The 27859-nt window shown below is 41.1% G+C and overlaps 1 protein-coding gene and 1 long non-coding RNA gene across 2 annotated transcripts in view; one reads left to right on the forward strand and one right to left on the reverse strand.

Annotated features, from left to right (window-relative positions):
- On the reverse strand, nt 1–27007 carry LOC141132849 (prostaglandin-E(2) 9-reductase-like). Its single transcript, XM_073621770.1, has 9 exons — nt 26820–27007; nt 24996–25163; nt 16882–16998; nt 15618–15695; nt 12980–13102; nt 10907–11016; nt 9503–9668; nt 7848–7930; nt 1–135 (listed from the first exon to the last, which is right to left on the reverse strand). The coding sequence occupies exons 1-9, from the start codon at nt 26919–26921 to the stop codon at nt 93–95; spliced, it is 990 nt and encodes a 329-aa protein (XP_073477871.1). The 5' UTR covers nt 26922–27007; the 3' UTR covers nt 1–92.
- LOC141132852 (uncharacterized) overlaps nt 12541–27859 on the forward strand; it is a 241637-nt gene continuing 226318 nt past the window's right edge. The window contains exons 1-2 of the long non-coding RNA XR_012242973.1: nt 12541–12875; nt 16083–16248. This is a non-coding gene — a long non-coding RNA (uncharacterized lncRNA). The remainder of the gene's footprint in view (nt 12876–16082; nt 16249–27859) is intronic.

Consider the following 27859-nt stretch of genomic DNA (forward strand, 5'->3'; position numbering starts at 1 on the left):
TTCACATTATCCTCTGTGTAATGGAAATTTTTTGCTATTTAAATAGAAACACAATGTCTGAATTCTTTGGTCAATGCAAGGGTCTTGATGCTTCAATATTCATCACGGAAGGGAAACTCAGGATGATTGATCCACCTGAAAGAAAAGACAGTTTAGCACAAAATATTAAAGCTGAGCTCCAGCCTTTCCTTAATTTCTGTACAGTTGCACAGGGGTAATGTAAGGTTTTTAGGTTTTAAATAGTTATTGATTTACAAGAAACGTATTAATAGTTGTAATGTTATTAATTATGGTAGTTTATAGGTAATCACTTCTGTGTATATACAGTATCTATATAGCTATGGCTTTTTCTGTTAGCCGTGACTCTGTGACCTTATCATATGTGTCATTACCATCCTTTCAGAAATCACCATTGTTTTGTGAAAACTTGTTTCAACTAGTATTCAAGTAAAGGAGCCTGCAATAAGATGGGTATATATATTTGTAGAAAACAAAGATTAGTTGAGTTCTACCCAGGCTGAGAACAGAGCGCCTGGGAAAAGAAGACTGTCACTTCCAGGAACTTCAAACTAAATTACTGGCTCCCCTGGACTTAAATGATACTGTATTTATGGAATTTATCATCTGTAATACATCTTTAAACCAAGCTAAGTTGAATTTTTATTATTACTATGTAACAACACTGAGTTTTGTTAATGGGACTGTAGAGCTCTATTTGCCCACAAGATGGCACTGTAGTGTTTGGCCATAGCTCTAATACAGGTGCCCAGAGTATTCTGGGTAATGTAGACTTGAAGGAGGACCCTGCATACAGCTAAGCTGGGGTTGCAACTACAAGGCCCATAAATACCAGCAAAGAGGAGGGATATGAGGGAGAGAGGCGTGCCAACTGGAGAGGTGATGAGAGAGCTGTGTTGTGTTAGACAAGGCCAAGCTGGATTGCATCCAACAGAGCCATTTTGAAGTTGAAAGATGGACTGTCAAGCTGAATGCCAAGCCGTGAAAGGATCAGTAGTGCAGCAGTTGTTTCCTGGAACTGCCACCACTGCTGCATCACCAACTAAGCCCCCCCCCCCCATACAGAGAGTGCTCTAGCACTTAGAGACTGCCACATCAAGATCTGGTGAGAGGATCTTGGACCCATCCAACAACTTTTATTAACAAGTGACTTCCTTTGCAATTCAGACTCAGGGGGTATTATCTCCTTCCACTCATTCAGCTCCCCCCTAAGAGAGAGAGCGCAAAGCATTCTATTGCTGCCATTCCCCACTGAAAGCAGCAAGTGTCAAGGCCAAAGACAGTTACCATAGCTGCTATTACCCCAGACTGCTGACTCTGTCTATATACCTTTTGATCCTGCAATTTAATGCACAATACCCTACAGTTAAAGTGATACTAAAGGCTTAATGAAACAAAAACAAAAAAATGTTATACTTACCTGCTTTGTGCAAGGGTTTTGCACAGAGCAGCCCCAATCATCCTCTTCTCGTGTCCTCCTCTGGCGCTCTGGACTCCTTCCCTCTGCCAAGTGCTGACATAGAAAGTCACTTGCTATGGAGGCACTGGTGTGTGCTCACTCCCGAGCCCTGTTCTGTGTTTCCACTGGCAGTGATTGACAGCAGCGAGAGCCAATGACCGAAGGAGATTGCCAGTTATTTTGTGTTTCTTCCATTTGCGAATAATGGCACTGACTGTTGTTGCCCTCTCACCAAGCTGCTTGGCAATGGTCTTGTAGCCCATTGCAGCCTTGTGTAGGTCTACAATCTTGTCTGACATCCTTGGACAACTCTTTGGTCTTGGCCATGGTGGAGAGAATGGAATCCGATTGATTGATTGCTTCTGTGGACAGGTGTCTTTTATACAGGTAACAAGCTTAGATTAGGAGCACTACATTTAAGGAAGTGCTCCTAATCTCAGCTTGTTACCTCTATAGAAGACATCTGGGAGCCAGAAATCTTGCTGATTGATAGGGGATCACATACGTTTTTATGGATTTTTTGTTATTATTCTGTTTCTCACTGTTAAAAAAAACCTATCATCAAAATGATTGAATGATCATTTCTTTGTCAATAGGCAAACATACACAATTAGCAGGGGATCAAATACTTTTTTCCCTCACTGTAAGGGGGCACACTGAGGATAACATGATTTTTACTTGTTTCCTTGAACATCACAGTTTAAGCAAGCCAATGTTAAGATCCCCACCTGAGCCGGCAGAAGCTAACTTGCAGAACTGTCCAGAGTTTGTGCCCTACCTGGGGGCAGAGTTGGGTTGGGGGTAGTGTGTCAAACTGTCCGGCCTAAGCCTAGCCCCTCTTGTCTGAGAGTCTTCAAGTAAACTAGCCTGTCACATTTACTATTACCTCCTCTTTTTGTCACTTGGGGTGTATTTCTAAAAGAGCAATCGTTTACGCTTTGGTACTGCAGTACTCACAGAGTTCCCTCTTAGAGGTATTTGGGTAATTTGCATTGAAACACTTATTTTGCTGGTTTCGTATGTATTAATGTTAAATATCTGATATACTGTAGTGTGTTGTCTTGCTACTTTGGTTTGCCAGTGGAGGTATTCTGGTGGTGTCAGTAAAGGTGAAGTTCTAGCTAGGGCCAGAGAACAAGTAGAGGACCCAATATTACCAGCGGCTCCTTCGGGGGTAACAATACAACTACAGTATACTACTTTTGAGTTGTTTAAATTATTGCACCACATACACATATCTGAAAGGTTAAACATAGAAACCTGTTAACATACAAATAATAATAAAGTTTAACCCTTTATTACAGCACGCTCCTCTCCTGTACTGAAATTGCTTACTCTGATTTCACTGCATACTGTAAGCTTCTCACAATGTGCATTATAATATGCAGCAAGTCAGAGACAGCACACCTTATTTCCTGGCTGGAGGATGCGATTTGCACCTCAGGATAGCGCAAGATGATGCTTTCAATCATGACGGATCAGCATCTCATGTGAATGTTATCTAGGACAGTCTGAATGCAAATCTAGTCTGTCTTATAATGCCCACTCTTTCAGGCTGACATCCACCTATTAATGATTTTTGATATTTGCATTACTCCTTCCAAGAGTGAACCCACTGCTTGCATCAGGGCTGAGGGCTGTTACGAGAAGTACTTGCTGTGATGTTTTCAGGAAGTTATGTACAGCACCCTGCTGGCCCCTCCCACTAGCCATGATCTTCTTGTATTGGATAGAAAAACATAGAAACCCAGTATTGTCATAACTGGATCTAAAAAATAAAAACGTTATTTGCATGCTGCTGACAGGAGTAAGTAGGGTTGCCACTTTTTCTTTAAGCCAAACCCGAACACTTTATCGACACAAGGCAATTTTTCATACTATATACTATAGGATTATAAAACACTTGGGACATCTTTGGGTACTCCAAGGAAAGTAGTAATGCAGCACGTATAGCACGCGGTGGCGAACAGTGGGTGTGGCCAAAATGCTCTTGCTGACATCATCGCCCAGCCTCCCAGCGATGCTGAACCTGCCACCAGACAGCTGCCCGTGACTTCCGGACAGCAACAGATTTGTGTGTGACTATCTCTGTTACTTGGGGAGCCACAGCCCGGTCTAAATGTGTCTTTCAAAACCCGGACTGTCTGGGTGAATTATGGACAGGTGGCGATCCTAGGAGTAAGGCAACATATAAGCAGATTAAAGTTCATCTTTAGGGTAAAACATCAACCTTACAACACTTGGGCAGACTATAAAGAATTCATATTAAAGCGATTGTAAAGTCTCGCTTAAAAAATAAATAAAAATAAAACCTGTTATACTTACCTCCTCTGTGCAGTTGGTTTTGCACAGAGCAGCCCGGATCCTCCTCTTCTTGGGTCCCTGTTCTGTACTCCTGGCCCCTCCCTCATGTCAAGTGCTCACACAGCAAGCAGCTTGCTATTGGGGAACCCGAGCCAAATCACAGCTCTGTGTGTCCATTCAGACACAGAGACCCGGCCCGGCCCCCTCTCTCCACTAATTGGTTAACTGACCTTGACAGTAGCAGGAGCCAATGGCACCGCTACTGTGTCTCAGCCAATCAGGAGGAGAGTCCCAGACGGCTAAGACATTCGTAGACATCGCTGGAGAGAAATGGGGCTCAGGTAAGTAATTAGGAGGTGCTAGGGATGCTGCTACACACAGAAGGTTTTTTGTCTTAATGCATAGAATGCATTAAGATAAAAGAAAAACCTTCTGCCTTTACAATTCCTTTAGGGCCTGGTTCATGTCAATGCAGTTTCCAGTGGCTGCGTTTGCTCGGGCACAGCAGCCCATTCACTTGAAAAACCCCCTGAAAACACAGGCAAAAAGTCCCTGCACGTTTTCCAAAAACGTGGCCGCAGGGAAACATCATATTGCAGTACGGTTCCCAGTACGGGAAACCGAGCTGTGGTTTCCAAAGTGTGGGGGTGCCATTAGGATTATTGGTACCCCCACGTACTTCCTACTTCTGCGGAAGGTGTGCAATTACAAGTGAACCTAGGCTTAAATAATATTTGTTCAATCATGTGTGGATACAAGTCTGGTAAACATAAGCAAACAGATATTACAAAAACATACAATTCTTAGCCTTTCTATTTTGTAATAACAATATAGTAGCATTCTAAATGCATTGCAGACATCTTCAGGCAACTACTTGTACCTTACCATGGCTGGCATTGTACATTGAGGTCTCTTCAGTGTACCATTAGATGCAAATGTGGGACTTTCCCCCCAAAAAAGTTGAATGCTGGCCCATTCTTTTTGTCTTCTTCAATCTCTAATTGGTTGTTCAAGGTGATAGGGGGACAACTGTCCAACAGGAAGTTGGTCTTTAAAAATAATCTTCTCACAAACTGTAGCCTTTTAAAATGAGTATATGTTGGCAGAAAAATGTCTGCCATGTAAAACAAAAACAACATCAGCGTTCAAGTGTTAAAGTGTAAAGGTGTTTAACTGGAAGCTGGGAGGCTTATAGGCTAAGAAGCTTCTTAGTTGGTCAATGTATATGGTGCCAAGGATCCGCTTGTGGCTTTACAGCCTTCTTCAGGTAGGGGGAAATCTTTGATTCTAGATGAACTCCTCAAACACCATTTATTAACTCCATTCACGCCTAACGGTAAAACAAATCTAAATGCCTAAGCACAATTTTGTAATTTTGACATATGTTAGTAAAAGGTGGATTATACCTTATTTTTTTTCTTTGGGCTTTCATTTGGTAGTAAATAGTTGGTGGCTATCTCCTGATTTTTTTTTTTTTTTATCAATGGAAACTGTCCCAAATAGTAAAAAAAAAAACATTTTTAAAATGCAGCTGTATATTTCTTGTTACTACCATAACCTACCACCAAAGAACAACCCAAAATAAGTTCTTCTGCTCCTGACAATCGCAACATTACCACATAAGAGTATGTTATTTTTTTTGTTTGTTCTCGTAATACAGTTCAGAAGCAATACATTTTTCTTCTTCTTTTTTTTTTTTTGTCCGACCTAAAACACACCGACACTAACTGACACTGATGCTAATTACAAAGAAAAATCCTAACCAAAATATACTGACCCTGACCCAAATACTAACCCTGGCAAAAACCTTGATCTAGGTATTTTTCTTTATTTTCTATTTTATTTTTAATTATTTATTTTTTTTCTTTCTGCAAGGAACAAGAAAGATGCATTGGGGTTGATTTACTAAAGGGAAAAAGACTGTGCACTTTGCAAAGTGCAGTTGCCCTCTGCAAGAGCAGTTGCTCCAGAGCTTAATAAATGAGCAGAAGCTCTGCTGACTTCCATCATCCAATCATGTGCAAGCAAAAATGCTGTTTTTTTTATTTTCCTTGCACAGGATTGGGTACTCTTTGCAAAGTCAAGCCTTACCTCATTTACTAAGCTCTGGAGCAATTGCACTTGCAGAGGGCAACTGCTCTCTGCAAAGTGCACAGTCTATTTGCCTTTAGTAAATCAACCCCATTGCATCTTTCTTCTCCATTCACAGAAAGAAAAAAAAACACAGGGAGGGCTTCACAGTGACTGATCACTGTGGTAGCCAATCAGAGGCTACCACAGCGATCAGGTGACCCAGAATCGGGAGACCTGGGTCCTGAACCTTAGTACAGGGCTCAGGGCTCTCGGTAAAACACAGAACAAAGGGAGAAACACATATATGCGGCCCCACGGAAAATAGCCCACTTCCGTGAGGCCGCATATGTGTGTTACGTCGGCCTGAAGGGGTTAATTAAAAAAAAGAACGGAACATATAATATATACAGTATCTCACAAAAGTGAGTACACCCCTCACATTTTTGTAAATATTTTATTAAATCTTTTCATGTGACAACACTGAAGAAATGACATTTTGCTACAATGTAAATTAGTGTGTGTGCAGCTTGTATTACAGTGTAAATTTGCTGTCCCCTCAAAATAACACACACAGCCATTAATGTCTAAACCACTGGCAACAAAAGTGAGTACACCCCTAAGCGAAAATGTCCAAATTGGGCCCAAAGTGTCAATATTTTGTGTGGCTACCATTATTTTCCAGCCCTGCCTTAACCCTCCTAGGCATGGCATTCACCAGAGCTTCACAGGTTGCCACTGAAGTCCTCTTCCACTACTCCATGACGACATCAAAGAGCTGGTGAATGTTAGAGACCTTGCACTCCTCCACCTTCCGTTTGAGGATGCCCCCACAGATGCTCAATAGGGTTTAGGTCTGGAGACACGCTTGGCCACTCCATCACCTTTACCCTCAGCTTCTTTAACAAGGCAGTGGTCATCTTGGAGGTGTGTTTGGGGTCGTTATGTTGGAATACTGCCCTGCGGCCCAGTCTCTGAAGGGAGGGGATCATGCTCTGCTTCAGTATGTCACAGTACATGTTGGCATTTATGGTTCCCTCAATGAACTGTAGCTCCCCAGTGCTGGCAGCACTCAAACATCTATTTCCCAAAGACAACCTCTGGATATGACCCTGAGCACGTGCACTCAACGTCTTTGGTCAACCATGGCGAGGCCTGTTCTGAGTGGAACCTGTCCTGTTAAACCCCTGTATGGTCTTGGCCACCGTGTTGCAGCTCAGTTTCAGGGTCTTGGCAATCTTTTTATAGCCTAGGCCATCTTTATGTAGAGCAACAATTCTTTTTTTCAAATCCTCAGAGAGTTCTTTGCCATGAGGTGCCATGTTGAACTTCCAGTGACCAGTATGAGAGAGTGAGAGCGATAACACCAAATTTAACACACCTGCTTCCCATTCACACCTGAGACCTTGAAACACTAACGAGTCACATGACACTGGGAAGAGAAAATGGCTAATTGGGCCCAATTTGGACATTTTCACTTAGGGAGCGTACTCACTTTTGTTGCCAGCGGTTTAGACATTAACGGCTGTGTGTTGAGTTATTTTGAGGGGACAGTAAATTTACACTGTTATACAAGCTGTACATTCACTACTTTACATTGTAGCATAGTATCATTTCTTCAGTGTTGTCACATGAAAAGATATAATGAAATACTTACAAAAACATGAGGGGTGTACTCACTTTTGTGGGATACTGTATATACTCACAAAAACTGTATATTTACAAGCATACATGAATCAGAGAACTGAGTCTGTTGTCACCTCCATGCCTGGATAACCAATATAGAAAACCTTTGTAAAAATATACTGCACAAGGCAAGTATTCTGATGCGTTTCAAGGGATATACCCTATCCATGAGAAGCACACTACCTGTCCTAGGATGACAACGTTCACTTTTCTGTATCAGGACAGGAAAAACAAGATCTTGACTACAGCACCCCACTCCTCTCCTATTTAACAGGCAATGGCTGAACAAGGAATACTCAGTAATACTTACTGTTTAGCTTCCACATAGCGATAATTTCTGTTGAGAGCTTCAAGTTCCTTCATGTCTTCTGAAGGCAAATTGAAGTCAAACACCTGTAAAAATGACAGATTATTATAATTTGTTAATTGAATAAAAAACTAGAAAGAAATTAAGTGACATAAGCACATGTCATTTCTGCATAGGTGAGAATTGAGGAATTGGGAGAGGGTATGTGTCAAAAAAAGAAACTGTCCCTCGTAAGGGGTGGGGAGGAGAAACAGTGGCACTTTCACTTTTGAGTAAAGGCCCGCTTTAAGGTTTTATTTAGATGGACAGCAGTAACTGGGTACCTACCAGTGTAGCATTCGACTGGCCACCAATACCAGGGCACCCCTACTTTCACTGACCACTATTACAAGGGGCATGCCTCCTCCCCTGACCACTAATGCTTATAGCATTCCTCCCACTATCAATTTAAGGAACATGCTCCTCTCACTGACACCAATGTAAGGTGATATCCATCCTTCTACTAACCACCCACATAAGGGACATTCTTCCTGCCACTAACCACTAATGTAAGGGACATTCCCTAAACTGACACCATTGTAAGAGGCATTCTTCCTCCGACTGACCACCAATTTAATGGGAAATGAATCCGTCCACTGGCCACCAATGTATCGGGCCTTTTTCACCCCACTTTCCACCAATGCAAGAGTCATTCTTCTTCTCACTGACCACCAATATAAGGGACATTCTTTCCCTACTGACACCAATGTAAGGGCCATCTTCATCCCAATGGCCACCAATATAAAGGACATTCCTCCAACTGACACCATTGTAAAGGGCTTTATTCCTCCCACTGACGACCAATGTAAAGGACACTTTTCCTGCCAATGACCACCAATTTTAGAGTAATTCATCATCCTACAGTCCAGCAATGTAAGAGGCATTTTCCTGCCACTGACCAGTGGTCACTAATATAAGGGACATTCTTCCATTGACACAAATGTAAGGGGCATTCTTTTTCTCACTGACCACCAATGTAAGGGACATTCTTCTTCCCACTGAGCAGCATTATAAAGGGATATTTTTCCTTCCTTTGACACAAATCTAAGGGGCATTCTTCCTCTCACTGACACCAATGTAAGGAACATTCTTTTTCACATTTGCATGAATGAAAGGGGCATTCCTACTCCCACTAAAAGCAGGTTATTTTTTTCTCCTGCTTATTACCAAATGAAGGGATGGTAAATGACAACCTCTATGCCGAGCTTTTACACTAAATACACTTAGGGCCCTTTCACATGGAAGTGTCTGTGTACGGGCTCCGCTTTGCTCAGTGGGCGATCGCTTCGTCATCTGAGCAGGCAGATGACAGGTCTGTCTCTGCACACTGTGCAGGGACCGACCTGTCAGGGCACCGCTCTCCTCTAAGGGGGAATGGATGAAGACGGACCGTAGAGTCCGTTTTAAGCCGATCCGCCAGACGGATGAAAAAATGGGGTTTCCATCTGTCACACTGTAGCGGATCGGAACGGGTCGGATGTCAGCGGACATGTCACCGCTGACATCCATCGCTCCATACACCTGTATGCAGCGTCCGTTCAGGTCCGCCTAAAAAACTGACAGGTGGACCTGATTGGTCCGCCTGTGTAAAAGGGGCCTAACTTTATTCCTCAACTAACCTGAAAGTTTTTTTTGATCCTTGTGGGATTAAAGCTTTTTGCCAGGACAACAACTCCAAGCTGAAGAAGGAACCTTAGAGCCACCTGAGCTGGTGACTTGTTGTGTTTCTTGGCTATGGTCACTAAAACCGGATCCGCCAGGACAACCGGAGCATTCTGATCAATCCTAAAGAAAAAATATATTTATAATAACATGAGCCTCATTTCTTCATCCCTGTTAGCAGGTTATATACAACTACCAATGTATTAACAGTCTATTCAGTACAAAGAAGACATCCTATAAGGGGTTAGCCCACCTAAATTAAATATTTTGGTTCTTAACCACTTGACCTCCAGAAAGCTTTACCCCCTTCATGACCAGGGCATTTTTTGCAATTCAGCATTATGCTACTTTAATTGGCAATTGTTTGGTCATGCAACACTGTACCCAAGAGTACAAACTATGGTATATATGGTATATTTGAAAATTAATCAATCCTGATGTACTGATGCGGTGAGAAAAGTAACGCACTGTAATTGGGCACAACGCCTGTTTTTTTACTTGAATTGATGGTTTATTCACTTGAGAGCTCTTTTTTTTGGTAATGTAAATACTGTTTATACTGAATTCACATTAAAATTACAACACTATGGGGTTGATTTACTAAAGTTAAATAGTCTGTTCACTGCAAGTGCAGTTGCTCTAGCTCTGAGGAAACCATGCAAGGAAAAAAAAAAACTGAATTTTTGCTTGCACATGATTGATTGATAGAAATCAGCAGAACTTCCCCTAATTTCAGAGCTTCCCAACAGATCTAGAGCAAATGCACCTGCTGTGCACAGTATATTTGCCTTTAGTAAATCAACCTCTATATATATGGGTTGATTTACTAAAGGAAAATATACTGTGTACTGCAAGTGCACTTGCTCCAGAGCTTAGTAAATGAGATGAAGCTTCACTTAGCAAAGAATGCTTCTCCTGATTTCAAAGCTTCCCCTCATTTCAGAGCTTTCACTCAAATCTAGAGCAAATGCACTTGCAGTGCACAGCATATTTGCTTTTTGTAAATCAACCTCCCTATGTGGTTCCGCCTCCTGATGCTTAAAGGGACTGCATTACACATTGATGAAAAAGAGCTATTTGACTTATTTTAACTTAGAAGTCAATAACCTTTGTTAAGCGCGGTGTGTTTCATCCCAGAGACACGGAGGAAATAACCCACTTTGATCAGGCACAACATATCTTTTAATAATTGGACTGATGGTTTATGCACATGTGCACTTTGAATAATAGATACATTTGTGCTGATATGGAAGTGCTGTCTTCACTTTAAAGGAACTTTATTCATACCATCCATCCTTATATATAACAAAATTGCTACAGATAACGCTTTATTCATGGACAGCCATATTTATGGGCCTCACCATCTCTCATCTCTGCTAGACCCAAGCACGCTGTACCCAACCAGAACAATGTCCTGAGATTTGCAGAATTCCAGAAGCTTTCTCTGGTTCAGGTAGATGTGACATTCCACCTGTAGAGGGCACCAGTAACCAAAAAGAAAAAATAGATTTTTATTTGTACACAGAAAAAATAATTTCTACACATTTCTCAGGGACACTTTTAAGCAGGTGTTTCGTCAGGTTAGGCGACCTGTCAGAAATTGTAATGGAAGTGATGTTCTGTCGCCACCATCTTGCTACACAGTGCACTCGTCCACAGTAAGGCTACAGTGAGAAGGCGGCAAGCGGACATCTTTTTACACCCACCAGAGTCTTGCATTTCACACTTATTTTTAACAGTAAACTGAGCTTATATAGTGAAATACAGTATTTAAAAATCCGTCTAACTGTTTAGATGTTGAATTTTAAAAGTAGCAGCAAGCCTGCTCATCTCACAGGTTTGCTAATCTGACAGAACACTGCTGCTTTGAAAAAATCAACATCAAAACAGTCTGACGGATTTCAGAATACAGAATTTCACTGTATAGACTGAGTTTACTGTTAAAAATAAGTGTGAAATGCAAGACTCTGGTGGGTGTAACAAGATGTCCGCTTGCCGCCTTCTGACCGTATCCTTACTGTGGACAAGTGTGGGGTGTACCAAGATGGCGGCAACGGAACCTCACTTCCGTTACAAATTATGATGGGTCGCCTTATCTGACAAAACACTGGATTATTTAAATTAGAAAGGCCACTCTGCCTTAAATTTCAGCATTACAAATATGTCAAAAGGGGTTCTTTTATTACCCCTGAATTCCTAGAAAATTATATTTAAAGAGAATCTGTCACCAGACTATTAATTTCAAGAACAATCTTCTCATAAGATTATATGTGCTTTTAATGTATTTTAGTCATGTCAATAACCTGTAAAATCCCTCCATGTGTAGACATCCAAAAGCCTTGAGACCGCTGCTATGGGCTGCCATCTTGGATATGATGTCAGCTGCCCCAGCAGACTCAGAACTGGCACTCAAGTTTTGTAGGCACTAAGCAGGTGAAGTGAGAGTTGGAGGATCTGGGGCAGCACAGACAGTAATTAAACACTCCTAGAGGAGGAACGGGCTATAGCTTACCATACATTTTACAATCTGACTGTACAATCTTTGTAGAATCTCCTTTAGATCTAATAAAGCTATGCAATATGAGGAAATACCCAAACTTTCCAATTAATCTGTATCCAACCAGGCAGGCCCTGTACAACATACTTGTTGGTAGATCTAAAGGAGATTGAACAATCAGATTATAATGTGTGTGCTGAGCTTTAGATGTGCAACCGGGAAGGGGCTGTGCTAGAAATTTACACTTTCTGGAGTGGCATTTCCCTAGCAAATTCAGAGACGCATTGTAAGTAAATAAATATTGTTTAGGGGAAGTACAATACTGCAAGTAGGGATTTTAAATACTCAATTTTTCTACGCTTTTACCTGCATTTTTTTTTAAGCTGGTGACAGGACAGTAGCAGTCGGATGACTGGACTGCAGGTACGCCTTGCTGTTCCATGGCGCCCTGCCATTACTATATAAGAAGGTTGTGCGTGTGTCTGTCAATGCTACCACACATCTATACCCATAGTTAGCATTGACAGTAAAGAACAGGGCAGCTTAAAGGAGGTTGGTCAGGATCACCACGTATTCATTGCCCTGCACAAAATATAGAAAATAATGAATTATGAAGATAAGCACATACTCTGAAACCGATTTAAGGAAAGCTACACCTAAAAGTAAGAACATTTCTCCAGCATTGCTGATTGGAGACATCTAGCTCTGACTCAGCAAGGGCGTGTCAGACTTTGGCAAAATGACCACTTCAAAGAGAGCAAGAGTCCTTCTCTGGAGCATGCTGGCAAGGGACAGGCTTTTCTACTCTGGCTACTTTCTAAAGAAAATGAATGGTAAGACTTTGCATACCTTTTTGTTTTCATGTACCTTGTATATATTTAGCTGATTTAAAAGAAATGTTCCGTTGGAATTTAAGACAGACAAATATCTATGATACCTGGTTACACACTGGCTTGTACTTGAGTCCTGCTTTGTTGAGAATCAGTTCAAGCTGTCTTCGGTTAAAATTGGAGACTCCAATAGACCTCACTAGACCTGCATCCACACATTTCTCCATAGCCTAGAAGATATAAAGTGGAGAAAGGAGTGGTGGCATAGCAAAAATGAAGGACAGGAATAGAGGAGAGGAAAGAAAAGAGGGGGGGGAGAGGAAAGAGGAAAAGAGAGGGGGGAGGGAAGGTGAAGAGAGAACAGAAGGAGAGAGGAGAGGAAAAGTAAAGAAGGAAAAGGATCTAGGAAAAGGGAGGAGACAATGGGAAATGACAGGAGAGAAAAGGAGAGCAATGGGGTGGGTAGCTGAAAGGTTAGAGAAAAGAAAAAGCGCAAAAGCTGATGCTGCGCTAGAAATAAAAAATAAAAAATAACAAGTAGTGAATAAGTGTCAAAATAAGTTAATTAAAGCTGCCAGCACCTGGAAGTCTAGTATCAAACTCCAAAAGTACATATATAAACACAAAAGATGCAGCGCTAGAAATAATATGTGAAAAAATTGTGACTAAAGAAAACTAAGGCAGAGTCTCATAAGCATATCAACATGTGATCAATGGTGAAAAATTCATATGAGACATAATCTAGTGAGCAATAATACAAAGACATATATAAAACTTTACATGTGAAAAATGCAAAAAGGAAAAGTCCCATCAAAGTAAGGCTGGATTCACATCTATGCATTTTTAGTGCTGTTTGCATTTTGCAGATTTGCACTACAGAACATGTTCCATAGGAAACCATTTTAAATGGACTGTAGTGCAAATCTGCAAAATGCAAAAAGCACTAAAAATGCATAGGTGTGAATCCAGCCTAATAGTCCATGAATGAACAAGGAAAAAACACCCATCCGTGGAGATGCAAGAAACCAGAAAAAAGAAAGGGAAATCTTCCGTGTAGTTTCACACCCTAGGTGAGTATTATAATCTGCTTACCAGATAGCGATGACTGCTGTTACGGCAGTCTCGCCCAGCTCAGGGAAATCGGTCTCCCCAAAACCAATGGCACAATACCGGAACAGCAGCTAGCGGTGGATAATTCTCGGGAATATGAAACAAAAAACTACCATAGTGTAATATGTACAATTAGGTGATTTATTGAAGTTAAAAAGAATCGCACTTACAATGTTGCAGTCAATTAAGAGCAGTGGAGTATGGCATAAGAACAAATAGCCGTGTCTCCGTCTGTTGAACTTCACTTCCTACGTTCGTTTGTTAGCCCATCCAAAAATGTAGATGAAAGGTTGCCTACAGTGAACTGCACTAGCAAGGTAGTCACCCGGTGTCATGCATAAATAGGGGTAAGGTCCAGTTCAGTGGGCCTTCAGGGTGGCTGCAGGAGCTTGAGAATGAGAGAACACACCAGTACATGGAACCCAGGAGCCCAAGAATCAGCACATAATCAGCACAAGATGCCAGTGTTCTGCTGGAAACTACCAGTCATTGGAGATCGCCAGCTGTTGATTAGTACCTGCAAAGGTATGCCTGGGCAGCCACCACCATTAATTAGTTTAGGGTCTACACTATGTTATGCCTGTTATCTGTTCTGCCATGAAAAGTTGCAGTAAAGTTATCAAACTGTTTCAGGCCTGGTCTGAAGTCATTCCAAATGGGTAAATGGTGGTCTCTGGCATGTGAAAGAACAAGGTCAGTACAGCAAATGTGGGGTATCTAGCAAAACCACTACAAAAAGGTTAACTTGGAAAGACAAGTGGAGGAGGAATGCAGTTGCTATGGGTAACCAGAACTAGTGAAAGGTGTAAAGCAACCGGTCATGAAGCGTGTTACCTGGCATGGCAGAAGGTCCTCCGGTAGTGAGGGGGTCAGTGACCTGACTTCCTCCCCAGCGGTCAGTTTCCTGAAGTATCTGGACCGAACCCACATTATAGAAACCCATAGCTTAGCTGCATGGTACGGGAGAGCGGAAGGAGTTAATTAAGTGCACGCATGAGGTCCACACTAGTTGCACAGTGGTACCCTATTCTGTCACTGGGAGTGAGGTGGTTGGGAGGTACGCTGGACTGGTGGAGAGGGCACCGGCTCAGCAGTGTCCCTACTAAATGCAGCATCAACAGGTAAAGTATGTAGTGACATGGGACTGCATTTTTACAGTAGGACTCTGTGTAATCAACTACTGCACACAGTGTACAGCTTTTCTCTAAGTCGCGGTACCACTTTAATGTTTTACTTTCACATGCACATGGTCGCCACCTGATCCCGGCATTGGTAAGTGTGCACATGACGAAAGGTACCACCATGTGTAGGGCAAGTGTCCTCGCCCACAACTTGAGGAAAGGAAAAGACTGGAAAGAGGAAAGCAAGCGTAAAGAGAGAACAAAGAGGGGACAAGGAAAGGGGATAAAAAAAGGGATAGGGAAAGTGGAAGAGGAATAGAGGTTAAAATATAACAAAAGATAGGGGGAGAGAGAGATATAGAGAAGAAGAGAGATGAGGAGCGGGGTGATCACAACAGGAGTAGAAGATGAGGAGAGGAAGAGAAAGAAAAGAGAAGCAGAAAAGAAGGGCAGTATTCTAGCTATTGTGTCAATCACAGTATTACACACATATACATTGTCATCTAAAATGTACCTCCCATGTATCTCGTAAATCTGTATTGTGGAAAATTATTTGTCCATTTTCATCTACAGGAAAGGGATCATTACCTGGCTACAAGAGATAAAACACATACTGAGCAGAAACACAGACAGATACAGTAAATTAAAACTAGACAGAGACAAAAACCCAGGGAAAAATACAAACAGATGTAGTTGTATAGATAAGATATCTTTATTACCATTGAAACTTAAAGTGTTACTAAACCCACAACAGTAAAGTCAGTCTGAATATGCAGTAAAGGGTGATTTTTATACTCACTGTGGAACATAAGGGGTTAATCCTCCATGTTGTGTAAAAAAGGCTGTTTGAGTCTGTCTTCTCTGATCCTCTCTTTCTTCCACTGACATCAATCCATCTCCTGATAGTACAGAGCCTTTGGAGTCACTCTGCACATGCTATGTTTGGTGTATATTGCTAGAGAGTTTTTTTTTCTCTTAGGAGGGTGTATGTGATCAGCACAGGGCCAATCAGCACTGTCCAGGCAGAGGGACAGGGGACCTGCAGCCTCATTGGACAGTCAGAGGAGAATGAAAACTCATCCTACAAGATTTACCCACACACTGATACAAGTCACAAGACTGCTATATACTGCTGATGAGAAAAGGTATTTAGCAGTTTATTTTTACTAAAATGATTGCATTTCCATGTTTTGTGTACGGTGGGAGACCAGATATAGTGTATGCAGGGTCCTGGGTTTAGTAACACTTTAAAATCACATTAAACATTTGGAGATTTAAAGGAGTTGTAAAGTCAGAAGGCTGTTTATCTTAATGCATTCTATGCACTAAGATAAAAAGCCTTCTGTGTGCAGCAGCCCCCCTAATACTTACCTGAGCCCCACTTCTGTCCAGCGGTGTCCACGAGTGTCTCAGCCATCCGAGACTCTCCCTCCAGATTGGCTGAGATACAGCAGCGGTGCCATTGGCTCACGCTGCTGTCAATCAAAGTCAGTTTACAATCAGTTTACAATCACTTGGTGGCTCAAACTGATTGTTACATTTATCAAAACAAACCTTTTTAATGAAGATAGTAATAATCACTAATTGCAGGTAGAACAAAATACATAATAACATTTTGTGCAAAAACAATATTGAACATGCTTTTTACAAACATAAACCTTTGTATCCTCAAACATGTTAGGTAATTTTGTTTTCATGAAATTAACTCACATTGGATGTTAAATGCATTTAGTGTATCCTATCGCTCAATGGTACACATAAAGCTTTAGAGCACTTACCTTCATCTCCAGAGGCATGTGGATAATAAACAGGTCCATGGAATCCAGGTTCAGTTGCTTTAGTGACCTCTCTAGAGCAGGCTGGACAAGTTCCGGGGTATGAAAGGTACTCCAGAGCTGTTAGGATAGAAATCATAATTGTCCTCAAGATGTGTACAAAATAACATGATTAAACTGTTACTTCAGCCAAAAAATCATTAGATTTTTTTTTTTCTTTGGGGTAGATTTAGGAAGGGCTAGAACTTAAAATTTTGAAATGGACCCCCTTTTTAGAGCGCGTTCCCACTGATTGGTGGTCGGAAGGAACTTTTGAGAATGTGTCTTGCATTCAGCATCTTTATGAACTTACTGTGCCCATCCACCCCTTGCAAAGCTTTGTAGGGAAGTTACAGGGCAGTGACACTTTCCCTAGGTGCAGACCCAGTGATTGATAATGTGAAATTCGGTCACATGACCAACCATGTGTATATGGGAGTACCATGGTACTTGGCATGCAGTGGAGCTCCTCTGTTTTTTAAATAAGGAGTCCAAAGTACTGAGACTTTTTATCAAATTATCAAATTCCTTTGACCCCAGGCTGTCATTTTCCTTCCTCAGCCTGTGACAGGATGGTAAAAGATAGGCAGCACACTGATAAAATCATCACTCGGTCAATCTGCTCTCTCCTCCTATCAGCATTCTCCTTGACAGCACACAAACTGATTGGCTCCTTGTGCTGCCCTTCCTTCTCCCAGTCTGAGCTCTGCTGTATAGAGACTGAGGCTGGTATTAAGTAAAATTCAGGTACTTGGGTAATAAGTGTAGACCATTGTACTGGAGTTGGAGGGTTTGGTGATTTTCAATAAATTTGCATGACTTTTTTTAGCGTGGAAGAATAACAAATGTAACAGTAGTTTAGTATAAAAAGGTCGGAGTCCTCAAAGTAGCTCAATAAGCTTCTAGAGCAGTGGTTCTCAACTCCTGTCCTCAGGACCCACCAACAGGCCAGGTTTGCAAGATAACTTAACTACATCACAGGTGATATTATTTGTTGCTCAGTAATTGCAGTATTCTAGTCTGCATCTTCCCAAGGTAATACTTAAACTCTGGCCTGTTAGTGGGTCCTGAGGACAGGGGTTGAGAACCACTGATCTAGAGGGATCATAGGTGTGCGCAGTCTAATGCATTAGGCTGTGCACCCCAAAGCTCAAACATACAAGAGTGTGTGACTATATATATATATATATATATATATATTTATATACATACATACACACACAGGCACACCCACACTGATGGCAGAACTGGTCAGAGGGAGATATTTCCCAATTCCCATCCACAGAGTCATAATTTGCACAAAATGATTAGGGTGTGCCCAGGCAGAACTGGCACACCTCCTGCACACGCCTATGAGAGGGATTACAAAGATTGGGTAAATTTAGTCATGGACACATGAAATCTATGATTGCTGACCAAAACCTGCAAATATTTGGGCATTCCCACCATATGATAAAAAGTAGCATTTTTGATAAACCATTAGGGCAAAAGGTAGAAGGTAGTTTACCCATTTTTAAGAGATGGAGTGTAGTACATGCAATGAAGACATTTACCTGGATCACCTTATCCCTAGACAAAATAACTGAAGATGTCTGTGAGGCAGTATCACCTGCCAGGCATCCTCGGACAACTAAAGTATGTCTCGGCACCAATGAGATTTGGTTTGTGTGAGTCTTTTAGTTTTAGGCTCCTTACACATGGAGCGGGGTACACCGCTGGAGTCTGCCTGCTCAGCAGGGAATCTCTCCGCTAATCCCCACTGAGCAGGCAGTTTGCTGGTCTGTGTCTACTTTGCTTATGCAGAGCGGACACAGACACAGCCTGTTCTCCTCTATGGGCAGTCGGATGTAAATGGACCACCTGTTCATTTACACCCGACTGCCATCCGATCCTCAAGACGGATAGAAGATAGGATCGGATCGAATGTCAGCGGCACCTGCCGCTCATGTGAAAAGCCCCTAGTTTGCAGTACTGAAAATAATATGAAGAAATTAATTTAGGGTGCTCTGAAACAGCAAATCTTCCAACTTAGTAACCTTTAAATTAACATTGGTTAAACCAAACTGAGATGCTGCAGCATGACATATTTGTAGATATCTGAATGCTGACCTTGAAATAAAAAAATAAATCTAATTATGTAGTTATAAAAAAAGAACTGTATTAATGTATGTCTTTTTTTTTATCTGGAGTTCAATTTTAATCCTTGACACATTGCATGACACCATTGTGATTAGATGAAGGTCACTGACTTATTTCTTCAACATTATGAAACCAGTCCAGTCAAATGCACTAAACTCCCACCAGCTAGCTAGACCAACATTTTTGTTGCCTCTCCAAGGTCATCTGTTGATTAGGGATAAGCTGCCCGTTCAGTTCGTATCTAAATTCAAACTAAATTTTGCTTGTTTGGAGTTTTGGTAAATGGAAAAACTAAATTGATTTTCAGCCAGGTCAAACCTCTGGCAGTAGCAGGAAGTTTTCCATTTAACAGTGGTATTACTACTGCTGATAAATGTGACAGCTTCCCCATAGCCTGCTTGTTAGGAAGCCCGCAGCCCCCGGTATCCTTACAACCATGACTAATCCTCTCCTGGTCTATTCATCCCTCAACTGGGGATTGCCAGCTTACAATAGAATCTAAACAAATCGTAAAAAAAAAAAAAAACAATCAAAACTAGACTCTTTGGACAAAGGCCTCTTCTCCACAACCCTGGCCTAGTGGTTGTGGGGGTAGTGTTGCCACCTTTTCTTCAAGCCAAACCCGAACAATTTAGCGGCCTGGAACAACTTTAGGTGCCCCTAAGGAGAGTAGAAATGCGGTGCGCATAGTGTGCCACAGCGAACAGTGGGTGTGGCCAAGTTGCTCTTGCTGACATCATTGCCCTGCCCCCCATTGATGTTAAAACTTGCCCCAGACATCCGCCCACCGCTTCCGGAGGGCAGCAGATTTGTGTGTGACTATCTTGGTTACTTGGGGAGCCACAGCCTGGTCTAAATAATGTGTCCGGATTTCAATCCGCCTGAAACCCGAACACATGATCTGGATTTTGCAAAAGCATTTGACACAGTTCCCCATAAACGTTTACTGTACACAATAAGGTGCGTTGGCATGGACCATAGGGTGAGTACATGGATTGAAAACTGGCTACAAGGGCGTGTTCAGAGGGTGGTGATAAATGGGGAGTACTCAGAATGGTCAGGGGTGGGTAGTGGGGTTCCCCAGGGTTCTGTGCTGGGACCAATCCTATTTAATTTGTTCATAAACGACCTGGAGGATGGGATAAACAGTTCAATCTCTGTATTTGCAGACGATACTAAGCTAAGCAGGGCAATAACTTCTCCGCAGGATGTGGAAATCTTGCAAAAAGACCTGAACAAATTAATGGGGTGGGCGACTACATGGCAAATGAGGTTCAATGTAGAAAAATGTAAAATAATGCATTTGGGTGGCAAAAATATGAATGCAATCTATACACTGGGGGGAGAACCTCTGGGGGAATCTAGGATGGAAAAGGACCTGGGGGTCCTAGTGGATGATAGGCTCAGCAATGGCATGCAATGCCAAGCTGCTGCTAATAAAGCAAACAGAATATTGGCATGCATTAAAAGGGGGATCAACTGCAGAGATAAAACGATAATTCTCCCGCTCTACAAGACTCTGGTCCGCCCGCACCTGGAGTATGCTGTCCAGTTCTGGGCACCAGTCCTCAGGAGGGACGTACTGGAAATGGAGCGAGTACAAAGAAGGGCAACAAAGCTAATAAAGGGTCTGGAGGATCTTAGTTATGAGGAAAGGTTGCGAGCACTGAACTTATTCTCTCTGGAGAAGAGACGCTTGAGAGGGGATATGATTTCAATTTACAAATACTGTACTGGTGACCCCACAATAGGGATAAAACTTTTTCGCAGAAGAGAGTTTAATAAGACTCGTGGCCACTCATTACAATTAGAAGAAAAGAGGTTTAACCTTAAACTACGTAGAGGGTTCTTTACTGTAAGAGCGGCAAGGATGTGGAATTCCCTTCCACAGGCGGTGGTCTCAGCGGGGAGCATTGATAGCTTCAAGAAACTATTAATCACCTGAATGACCGCAATATACAGAGATATGTAATGTAATACTGACACATAATCACACACATAGGTTGGACTTGATGGACTTGTGTCTTTTTTCAACCTCACCTACTATGTAACTATGTAACTATGTAACTATGATTCAATACCCGGACTGTCCGGGTGAATCACGGACAAGTGGACACCCTATGTAGGGGGGGGGTCTGAGGTAGGGGACTTATAGGAATTTTGAAGCCCTGCATGTAAATAACTAAGGTGTGAATAACCCTACTAACTTACAAAAAATGTAGACAGTAAATTTACACACTTATGACAAGTCCTTTCCTAAAAAAAAAATCCCAGGATGTAAATCTATCATTGTCCACATTAATCATGATGAACAACACCCACAGCCTCATTGAAAGAAGGAAACCTGCCAACTGCCGACCCAACCTATTCCTGATCACTCATCATGTATGAAAGTAAACAAAAGGGCAGGGTAACCTGGGTAAAGTAATTGACCAAATATGGACATGTATGGACATGTACCCTTACTCATTCACATGGAGGGTTTAAATCTAGGGACCCCCCATATTGTTAAAGGGGATACCAGACTCTGATAAGCCCCCTGCCCACAGACTTTCACAACCACTGGGCCAAGGTTATGGGGAGGAGGCCCTTTTTGTTAATAACATAAGGACAAGGTGCTTTGCCAAGGGAGTCCCACCTGGCAAGGTGTCCCTCCATGTTGACAGCACGTGGCCTGATATGATTCAGGAGGAAGGGGCCAGACACCGGTTCCCCACCCCTTTTCTGGCCTGCTAGACTACATGCTTGGATAATGGTCTGGTATGGATTTTAGGGGGAATTTTACTTTTTTTATGTATTATGCAATGGGTTCTTTCTTTAAGTTCTACCAGACTTGAAGAGGGAGACTCCACAACCTATTTTTTTTTTTTGTTGTTTTTTTTGCATGGGGTCCCCCTTACAACCCATACTAGACCCTAATTAAGGATAAGAATATGGTTGTAATTTTAGGAGGAACCCCTACAACATTTGTTTTAGTTTTTGTAGGGCCCTGTTGACAACCATACCAGACCCTCATCTGAGAAAAGGGTCTGGTATAGATCTAGGGAATCCCTGGACACTTTGTTTACAAATAGAAGTTGGGATCTGTCATTTAACAGCAAATTAACCATTTAAAGCGGAGGTCCGCCACAAAAAAATTAAAGCCAGCAGCTACATATACTGCAGCTGCTGGCTTTTAATAATAGGACACTTACCTGTCCTGGAGTCCAGCGATGTTGGCACCACAGCTGATGTTTCCATCAGCTGTCACTGGGAACCCTACTGCACATGCGCGAGGCCCCGCTCCTCTCTCCTACTGGCCCGGCGACAGGGGGAGGAGGAGGGAGCCCTGCGGTGACGTCATGGGCCACAGCACGGATTTCCAGAAGTGGGAACAGGATACCTGTCAAAGACAGGTATCCTGTCCCCCTCCCCCCGAAAGGTGACAATTGTGGCAACAGAGGGGGAGAGGAGACAAATGAGCGGAAGTTCCAGAAGGTTTTACTCTCTTCATGACCAGGCCATTTTTTACTATTCAGCACTGTGCTACTTTAATTGCCAATTTTGTTTTAATGCAACACTGTACACAAATGAAATTTATATCATTTTTTCGCAGACATAGAGCTTTATTTTGGATATTTGATCACCACTGGGCTTTGTTATTTTTTGCTATATAAACAAAAAAGATCAAAAATTTTGAAAAAAAAATTGTATTTTCCACTTTCGGTTATAAAACATATCCAGTCAAATCAAATCTTTCCATAAATGTAGGTCAAAATGTATTCTGCTACATGTCTTCGGTAAAAAAAAAAAAAAAAAAATCCCAATAAGTTTATATCAATTGGTTTGTGTGAAAGTTATAGTGCGTCTACAAACTATGGTTTACTAAACTATGTTTACTAAAGGCAATTAGACTGTACGCTTTGCAAAATGCAGTTGCACTCTGCAAGAGCAGTAGCTCCAGAGCTTAGTAAATGGGCAGAAGCTTTGCTGACTTCCGTTATCCAATCATGTGCAAGTGAAAATTCTGTTTTTTTAATTTTCCTTGCACATGATTGGGTATTCTTTCCAAAGTGAAGCTTTACCTCATTTACTAAGCTCTAGAGCAACTGCACTTGCAGAGTGCAATTGCACTTTGCAAAGTGCACAGTCTATTTGTCTTTAGTAAATCAACCCCTATATATTTGAAAATTGATCAGTCCTGATGTACTGAGATCTCATTTCTCGATGCCCTTAAAATGCCAGGACAGTACAAATACCCCCCTAAATGATCAGTTTTTGGAAAGAAGACAATCTGAAGTATTTAGTAAGAGGCACGGTGAGATTTTTGCAGTTGTAATTTTGTGTCACAATTTTTTGGAAAATTAAAAAATTAACTAAAATTAGTTTTTTATTCACAATTTTTCTTTTTACATACTGTCACCAGTGCTGTATCCTAAAGGCTACATCCTACATGCTGAGGACTAACCTATCCCTTTCTAAGGACTACATGACCCCTATCCTGTAGGCTACATCTTACATCTTGTAGACTACCTTACCCCTTTCTGAGGAGTACAGGATATCCTGTATCCTGAGAAATACCCTGTCCTATCCTGAGGACTATCCTGAGCATCATCATATGTCTGGTGTTGCAATGATCAGGGATACTGATTGAGGACAGTATGTAATAAATAAATAAATAAATAAATAAATAAATACATTTTTATTCACTTTATAAACTTTCTTTTTTAACAGTTTTTTTGTACATCCTGTCATCAGAGTAGTTCAGTGTCACCATAGTGACACTGTAATACTCTGGGGGGGGAGATATCCACTTATGACAGTTTGTTTACATGTGATCGCTATGACCAATCATAGCAACCACATGATACCCAGTACCCAACTACCAGTAATTGTAATTCGCTATGTCCACTGGACAGAGCAGCCACAGGAGCGGCACGCAGCAGCCCCTTACCCGAAACAGGCTGGATGTCATCCAGCCTAACACAAATAAATCTCCTGTGCTGTGCGGCGGGCCTTGATGTGATTAAAAGTTCCTGTACTGGTGCTTCTAAATGGATAATGCACGCCTCCCTGCCTATCACAGACTGGGGAGATCCAAAGTATTGGAACATAAAGAAAATAGAAGGCGCATGGCCTAGCGCATTATCCTCAGTAAAAGATTTTTATTGTACACAGAAATAGATATTGTACTCACAAGTAAAGACTTGAATAAAAGCACATCATATCATTCCTCCATTGGAGTCCTATTGAAACTGTCTCTCAAAGGCATAGGCTTGTTCTGCTGGACTTGTTCTGGTAAGCTCTGAGGAAGAAGAACTCCTCGAAACGCATCAACCTATGCCTTTGCGAGACAGTTTCAATTGGACTTCTATGGAGGAATGATAATATGTCCTTTTATTCAAGTCTTTACGTGTGAGTACAATACCTATTTCTATCTAAAATACAAATCTTTTACTGAGGATAATGCGCTAGGCCACGCGCCTTCTATTTTCTTTATGTTTACGTCATCCAGCCTGGCTGTGCCGCCTGCCTGCAGTAAATATACTGAAACTGGTTTGGAAGCCCTTTAATCATAAAAATCGCTGCTCCCCACCAAATACATTTTTTAAAAGTTGCTTGTGTACATATCCCACCAGGCACTGCCCAGCCACTATAACCTTTGTTTGACAATCCATTCCCTATTAGTCTAGAAACAGACCAACACTGATTTTAACATTCCACCTATATTGACTTCAAGGGGGTTTGGATTTGGCACCCAAACTTTAGTAATGTTTGCCAAACCTGCCTTAGACCAAAGCCAGGTTATTTTAACTCATCCCTACTGTTGATCATTTTCAGAGAATACACAATCATCCCATGACACAATGGCACCGCCACCAACACTGTTCCTATTGCATCACAATAATACTCAAGCATGGACAGCCCATAAATATATCCTATGTATGCATTCTGCTCACCTTCCCAGTATAGAACACATCTTCTCTCCTTATGGTTCCATCTGCAATCTTTTCCCGGATTGCCTGACCAACTTCCACTTCATTTCCATAAATATAGGCGCCATCGATATGGCGATACCCAACCTCTATGGCAACCTTGGTGGCTTCCTCTGACTGGCTCTTAGGAAACTGAACAAAAACACATAACATTTTTCTATTGTGAGCAATAAGCAATAATTTGCTATTTATCTCTAAAAAAACAAAAATGATTTAAAGGGTAACTCTGCTATGCACAATTTATACCTAAATTGACCTGTGTTGATGACATCAGTTTATATTTGAATATTTTTATTGAAAAAGATCTTACAGTAACAAGTATATTACATAAACAATTGCCCATTCACGGGTTGTCATTATAGCAAAAGCATATGGCTGTAGAGAACGAACAAAAATGAAATAGACCATTGTCAAATAAACAAAAGGTTGCAATAGAAAGTTCTCAGGTAAATATTCTGACATAAAAAAGGGTTTACTTCCTCTTAACAGTTTCATCTCCTGTTCCATGTTTCTATTTTAAATTATTGGTTGGAAAAAAAAAAAACATTATACAATATATATATATATATATATATATATATATATATATATATATCTTTAAGGGTTTACTGTTAAAAAATATGTGGTTTGGTCTGTCTGTACTTTGTTAAACTTTTGAATAAAAACCTATTGGGGGTTGTTTACGAAAGGCAAATCCACTTTGCAGTACACGTGCAAACTACAAGTGCAAACTGCACCTTGCACCTTTTCCTTGCATGTCCCCCTCAGATCTACAGTGACTGCACTTCCAAGTGCACTTTCAGTGCAATTTCAAGTGCACTTTGCACTTGTAGTTTGCACTTGTAGTGCAAAGTGGATTTGCCTTTCGTAAATAACCCCCATTGAAAGGACAAAATATGTGCTTTAGGGTATATCTATCTTATTTTAAATCAGTAAGAACTTTAAATTACTGATTCATTATAAGAAATATGAAAATATATGCAAAAAAAACGAAAAAAAAAAAGTATTTCTTTTGTAAATAACTTTAACATGCCTTTTACCAAAAATGTAATTTTAATGTTGCAGTAAGTAGAACAAGCAGCATAATAAAATGTATATATTTTCCCCACAGTAATGGTACTTGTGTTCAAAATGTAACTGATCAAACATGAAAAAAATGATATATTTTTTTTAATTATTTTTTTCACGTTAAAATGCAAATAAATAAAAAAAATTCTCAGAGGACCTTAGGATCAGAAGAAAGCCCCCCCTCACAACTTCAACTTAATGCCATATGGCCTGACTTAGGGGGTTATTTACTAAAGGCAAATCCACTTTGCACTAGAAGTGCAAACTACAAGTGCAAAGTGCACATGAAATTGCACTTGGAAGTGCAGTCGCTGTAGATCCGAGGGGGACATGCAAGGAAAATAAAAAACAGCATTTTAGCTTGCACATGATTGGATAATAAAATCAGCAGAGCTTCCAGTCATTTCAGATCTACCCCTCAGATTTACAGCGACTGCACTTCCAAGTGCACTTTCAGTGCAATTTCAAGTGCCCTTTGCACTTGTAGTTTGCACTTGTAGTGCAAAGTGGATTTTGCTTTTGTAAATAACCCCCTGTGTGTTATCTTTTCAATAAAATATCTGTTTCCACCTTGTTGCATCCTTTGTTGTATCAGAGAGCTGTAGATCCTTCTAAGGGGGTAAATTCACCTTCTTGGTCACTTGTTCATTATGACTGGTCATCAAGAATTTTCTTCTAGTTAATTTGATCAAAGAAAGCAAAGTAATCATAATCACTTACTTTTTGAGGGGCATAGGTGCCGAATCCAATCACTGGCATTTTATGTCCATTGTTCAGGATTACAACAGATTTTGAGCAAAGGTCCATGTCTTCTCTGTTCATCTCCTCACTGTTCAGAAGGCTGGCAGGTGTTTGGCAATGTGCATCTTTTATATCCCACTAAGAAATATCCCTCCCTTCTCATTGAAAGTTCTAATCTTATATCATGCTGATTCAGGCAATAAAAAAGCAAAAAAAAGAAAGATCTGAAAAAATGTATTTTCTGTTCATTGCCATCTGTGTCATATTTTAATCTCATGAACCTTGACATTTTGAATAAAAAACCTTTTTCCCTAACATAAGATAAGAAAAACATTTAATAATACAGTATAAGAAAGTAGAGTATAAAATATTAATCACAAGTGTTATATGACATAGTCTAGGGCAGGAGTCCCAAAACTTTCTAAACAAAGGGCCAGTTTATTGTCCTCCAGGCTTTAGGGTGGGGGGGGGTTGTGGCCAGCGGGAGTGGACATTTTCCTGTCATCAGTGGGAATAAACAGCTAAATTTGGTATTAGGGGGAGGAATAGCATCCCATCGTTAGTATCATTTGGAGCAAAAGTGCCCCATTATTGATGTAAGTAAAAAAATAGGTGCCCAATTGTTGATGTCATTGGGTCACAATAGTGTCCCAAGGGCCGGATAAAGGCAAACCAAGGGCCACCCCGGGCCACAGTTTGGAGACCATTGGTCTAGGGTCAACTATAAAAAAATGTAACTTATACACCTTTTTAATTGTCATTGTCATTGAAAAAGTTACTTGTATGTAATTTTTGATACAACTTTCACATTTACTGATTTGTTGTTCCTTGTATTGTACAGCTACAGTGTCATCAGCTGTCATGTCAAAAGTTCCACATTTTGTCATGTCACAACCAAAGACATAAATGTATTTAATTGGGATTTTATGTGATAGACCAATTGTCACATAATTGTGAAGTGAAAAGAAAAATGCTCGTCCCCTCCCTCTTCTGACCTGCCGGGTAGCATGCTCGGACAA

The sequence above is a fragment of the Aquarana catesbeiana genome, linkage group LG03 (genome assembly GCF_042186555.1).
Source record: "Aquarana catesbeiana isolate 2022-GZ linkage group LG03, ASM4218655v1, whole genome shotgun sequence".
Taxonomy (NCBI): domain Eukaryota; kingdom Metazoa; phylum Chordata; class Amphibia; order Anura; family Ranidae; genus Aquarana; species Aquarana catesbeiana.